Source organism: Myotis lucifugus, unplaced genomic scaffold (assembly GCF_000147115.1).
Source record: "Myotis lucifugus unplaced genomic scaffold, Myoluc2.0 scaffold_1513, whole genome shotgun sequence".
NCBI classification, from domain to species: Eukaryota; Metazoa; Chordata; class Mammalia; order Chiroptera; family Vespertilionidae; genus Myotis; species Myotis lucifugus.
This window is the reverse complement of record NW_005872561.1, coordinates 1-5,408: the sequence shown is the minus strand read 5'-3', so window position 1 is coordinate 5,408 and position 5,408 is coordinate 1. Positions and strand designations below refer to the sequence as shown.

The following is a 5,408-nucleotide window of genomic DNA, read 5'->3' as shown; positions in this document are numbered from 1 at the left end:
CCAGGATTAGTTCATCTACCCCTGTGTCATGTAGGCAAATTTTCAAAGTCCAAGATGTTGAGGTCCTGGATGTGGTTGGCACCACCTCCCAGCCCCTTGTCAGGGTACTGAGCATTGGTGTTGGGTATTAGGAACAATCCCACATGCTGGTCTTCCTTGGTATTGCCGAGGCCTAGTGTGTCCTTCAGGTTCTTCATGAGGGAGCCTTCTTCAGGACGTTCTTCCTCTCCACATAGTTGGACAGCACCAGGGCCTGTCCTGTTGGCCACGTCCTCACCTGCCACCACATCTTGGAGTCATTCAACAGCCACATACACTGATTCTTCTTGATTCAAGTTTCTGGTCCTGCTGGACAATTTAGTCTCCTTGGCTATAACAATAACTTCAGTAATCTTTCACAGAGCCCTTCTTTGGCACTCAGTTAGGAGCGATAACTGGCAAAACACAATTCCTCAAAAGGTGAATGTTTTAACTGATTGCACCTCTGAAGTTACAAAGCTGCAGGTATTCCCCAAATTTTCAAATCTCAGCAGAGAACTGTAATCTGGGAAATCACTTGTACAAAAGGAACATATAAACTCTGAAATGTCTAAAGCAATAGGGCCAACTCCACTCACATTCTCACATGGTCTCTGAAGCTGTTACAATGCTAAAGTCAGGTGCCTGATCAGCATCCAATAACCCACTGCATACCCTGAAGAGTTTCTAAGACCAACATTACTGTCCTGTGCTAGTGCCTCCATGGCCCCCTTCACCAGCCCCAGGATTTGCTCCAGCCTGACTCCCCCGGCCCCACAGCATTGGCCAATACTTTTGTCTTTTAACCATTCTACTAGAGTTATTTACACACCATCATTACCGTACAGAATATTCTGAATTTGACTGTATATTTACCTTGACCAATGAGATGTATAATTTCATGTGTTTTCATGTTACCAATTAGCATTCTTTATTTCAGCTTAGAGAATGCCTTTTTGCATTTGTTGTGAGTCTGCTCTAGTGGCGTTGAATAAACTCCCTCAGCTTTTGTTTACCTGGGAATACCTTTATAGCTCTTTCATTTCTGAACCTTTGCTGGGTAAATTATTCTTGACTATTTTTCTTTCAGCACTTTGAATACATCATATACTGCCACTTGAACTGTGAAGTTTCTGCTAAAAAATTACTCATAGTTTTGTGGGAGTCCGCTTGTATGTGATCAGTCATTCGCTTACGTATTCTCTTTGTCTTTCATTTTTGACAATTTTATTACAATGTGATAAGTGATGTTCTTTTACAGTTGAATCTGTATCAGAAACTATGAGTTTCATGTACCTGGATGTACATACTTCTTTGCAGATCTTGAATTTTGTATAATTTTCATGTCATGAAATAGTCTTCTTCTTTGACTTTTTCAAACATACTTAGGACACAGGTTGGTCATTGAGATTTGGCCATAGTTTGCCAACCCCTGGTCCAAAGCATAATATTAAAATGTAACTTGTTAGAATTATTGGTGGTAGGGGAGAATTTTGAAAGTTTTACTAAATCAAGAGGATTTAGATATGTGGAATGCAAGCAGATCCATTAAAACCAGGATATTTTGGAGACCATTGCACCAAAAGACCCAAGCCCTCTCTTGGCACCTCAGGCAATCACTGGATTGAGAGTGGAGTGGGCCATAGCCATGACACAGAGTGGCCATATGGAAGATCTTCACTTTGCCAAAAATGTTTTCACAAGAGACAGTAAAAGTGGATTTTTAGATCATGATTCCAGAGGTGGGGTGGGCACCTGACAACCTAGTCTCACCAAGCAAAGGGTGAAAATTGGCCTCACGTACTCTGGAGGTCCAGCAGGTTTCCCAAGATGAACTGGACTTCAGGATCCCAGGTGGGTCACTTGTATCATCACAAATATTCACCTAAGGAGAAAGGTGAGAGTCACTCTATATATTCTAAGGGAAGAGAACCTAACAGTAATTCGACCTGAAATCTAACAACGATATGAGCTTGGGTTCCTTCCCAAGGGCACAGTCCCTGACATGTTCTCAGTCATCACATTTCACAAACCACTTCCTCCTCTGTCCAGGTGGTTTTCCCCAGAAGCAGACCCTGACACTATATTGGAGAGCAGGTGGTTTATTCAGGAACTGGTTCCCTGGAAGCACCATTAGGAGAGAGAAGTGGGGAAGGAAGGGAGAAACCAATGAAACCTGCATTGTGGGGCAACTGAGGTTCAATGTACTAGGGATCTTCAGGAGACAGTGGAGAACACACGTCAGAGATGTCTCTGCTGGGGGACAGGGAACTGCCTCTGTCAGGTGTTAAGTACTCATCCTGGAGCTTTAATTCCCTGGGGCTTCTGGCCTGTCATGCTCATTGCCTTGGAGAGAGCCCTCAGACAGATAACCTGAGGTGATTGTAGCAGATTATCCTTGGCATGTACTTCAGTGGTGGGTGCAAAGAGAGTTCTGTCAGGAATCAATAGTATCTGTTTCACCATCCATTATCTCCTTCACTCGACCATGACCACTTACAATTTATTAATAAAAAATTATAATCTCAGTGGGGCTAATAGCTCAGGTCATGGAATTAATGAGAGCAAACAGGTGTGTCTGTTTGTTCACTCTTTTTTAAAAAATATATTTTATTGATTTCTTACAGAGAGGAAGGGAGAGGGATAGAGAGTTAGAAACATTGATGAGAGAGCAACATGGATCAGCTGCCCCCTGCACACTACCTTCTGGGTATGTGCCTGCAACCAGGTACATGCCCTTGACCAGAATCAAACCTGGGACCCTTGAGTCCGCAGGTCGACACTCTATCCATTGAGCCAACCGATTAGGGCTGTTTGTTCACTTTTTATCCCAAGCCTCTAAATCAGTGTCTTGCAGTGTTAGCCACTGATTAATATTTGCAGAAGGAAGAACATCACACTATGAGAACGATTTGCTCAAGTCAAAACTTGAGCAGGGATCTTCTCCCCAAAAACCCATATTTCCTCCACGATCTAAAAAGAATGTACCAGTATCAGCAGCCAGCACAGTGTGTAGCTTCAAGTGAGTTCAAAAAACAATTGTGGAATGAATAAATGAAGAAACAATTGAACAAATGTTCCACCTTTCTCTCCTTTCTGTAGGAATCAAAGAAAAATACCAGAATCAAAGGAGAGAGAGTTCCTGCCCCCACACAGTCATGGAGAAATGAGTATTTGCACCAAAAATTCACACAACTGCTACTTCTACACAGATCTCAACCCAGAGGCTATGACTTCCTGCTCAGGAGAAAAAGGAATCATGAGGTGGTAGGTGAACAAAGATATTTGATGGAGATTGGAGACTTATTTTGGCCCAGGCCGGCGTACCCAGAAACAGCCTTCCCCCTGTCGTGGTGCATGGGTTGCTGGAATCGGGAAGTCAACCCTGGCCAGGCGGGTGAGGAGAGCCTGGGAGGAAGGCAGGCTGTTCAAGGACCGCTTCAAGCATGTCTTCTACTTCAACTGCAGAGAGCTGGCCCAGTCCGAGACCATGAGTCTCGCTGAGCTCATCACAAAAGACTGGGCTGCTCCTGATGCTCCCATTGGGCAGATCCTGTCTCAGCCAGAGCAGCTGCTCTTCATTCTTGATAACTTAGATGAACCAAAATGGGACTTGAAGGAGCAGAGTTCTGAGCTCTGTCCACACTGGAGCCAGCAGCAGCAGGTGCACACACTGCTGGGCAGTTTGCTGAACAAAACCTTACTTCCCACGGCTTCCCTGCTGATCACAGCTCGGATCACAGCTCTGGGAAAACTCATTCCTTCTTTAAAGCATCCTTGCTGGGTGGAGGTCCTGGGATTCTCTGAGTCGGCCAGGAAGGACTATTTCTACAAATATTTCACAGATGAGAGCCAAGCAATTAGAGCCTTTACCTTGGTTGAATCCAACCCGGCTCTCTTCACCATGTGTCTCATGCCCTTGGTGTCCTGGCTGGTCTGCACTTGCCTGAAGCAGCAGATGGAGCAGGAGCAACCACTCTCACTGACCTCGCAGACGACCACAGCCCTCTGTCTGCACTACTTTTTCCACGTTCTCCAGGCTCAGTCCCTTGGGGCTAAGCTGAGGGGCTTCTGCTCTCTGGCTGCTGAAGGCACCTGGCTAGGAAAGACTCTGTTCAAGCTAGAGGACTTCAGGAAACAAGGGTTAGATGAAACCAACATCTCCACTCTCTTAAACATGGGTGTTCTTAAAGAGCACCCCACCCCTCTGAGCTACAGCTTCATTCACCTGTGCTTCCAGGAGTTCTTTGCAGCAATGTCATGTGCTTTAGGTGATAGAGTATTCAAACGTGATAGCTTTAATGAAATCACATTTCTAACAGACTTGAGAAATGCATATGACAGGTATGACCTGTTTGGGGAACCAACCATATGTTTCCTTTTTGGCCTTTTGAGTGATCAGGGGATGAGAGAGATGGAGAGCATCTTCAAATGCAGCCTGTCTCGGGAGAGGCATTGCTCTCTACTGCAGTTGGCCAAGGGTGAGGTCCTTGAAAAGCATCTGAACCTAGACCCATATTTTTGGCATTTGCTGCACTGCTTTTATGAGATTCAGGATGAAAACTTCATGAAAAATATTTTCACTTTCTATGAAATGAGGATATGTTTCCAAACTGACATGGAGCTCCTGCTGTTCACTTTCTTCTTTACATTCTGCCACCACATTGAAAGGCTTCAACTGAATGAGGGTGGACAGCACAGACAAGCGGGAAGGATTTCCGGTGCATTTCTGTAAGTGCTCCCCCTCTCTCCTCTCTCCAGCTCCTCTGTTGGTATCACTGTCCTGGCCACTGGGGGCACTCTCACTAAACCTGACCCCAGGGGCTAAAGGATTGATGTGATCAGTGACTTCTGACAGCCAAATCTGACCCCCATTCTCTGTCTACCTAGGTTCCTCTGCAGTAGCATATGACCACGTGACCTCCCCTCCCTGCTTCTGGGCAGCCTGCTGTGGCCCTGACTTGCGCTGCTGCTTCTCTTCCTGTCTCTGTCACAATGGCTACCTTCTCTCCTGGGTGCACTTCCACCCCCATGCTGATGTCAGCTGCCCTTCACCCAGCCCACCTGCCTCTGACTCTCCCTCACACATGCTTCCTTTATGCAACAGCTCACTCAGCTGCTTCAGGCACCCCCTGGATGGCTGTTGACTATGAAATTGGTCCTAGGTTCTCCCCTGTCACCTCAGAATGTGTCTATCTGAAAAGGAGTCTTTCTTTTTCTCTACAAAACCAACTTCCCTGTTTGTTTCAATGATGCACTATTGCCCCAGGGACTCCGCTGAAACCCACCATCTGAGTATGACAGAGTAGATTTCTCAAATTACCCTCCAGCACCAGCAACACTGTTGACTTCCACATCCGGGTTCCCCACCTCAGTGGCAGCTTTGATCC

The 5,408-nt window shown here is 45.8% G+C and overlaps 1 protein-coding gene across 1 annotated transcript; it reads left to right on the top strand.

The window, feature by feature from the left end:
* Window positions 1-1,848: 1,848 nt before the first annotated feature.
* LOC102418652 (NACHT, LRR and PYD domains-containing protein 1-like) lies at window positions 1,849-4,749 on the top strand (the record flags this gene model as incomplete). The annotated part of the gene is given in 3 exon segments (XM_014449890.2): window positions 1,849-1,872; window positions 3,121-3,324; window positions 3,326-4,749. Coding segments are annotated over 3 exon segments (1,652 nt in total), but the record flags the coding sequence as incomplete, so codon positions are not given.
* Between the last annotated feature and the right edge of the window lie 659 nt (window positions 4,750-5,408).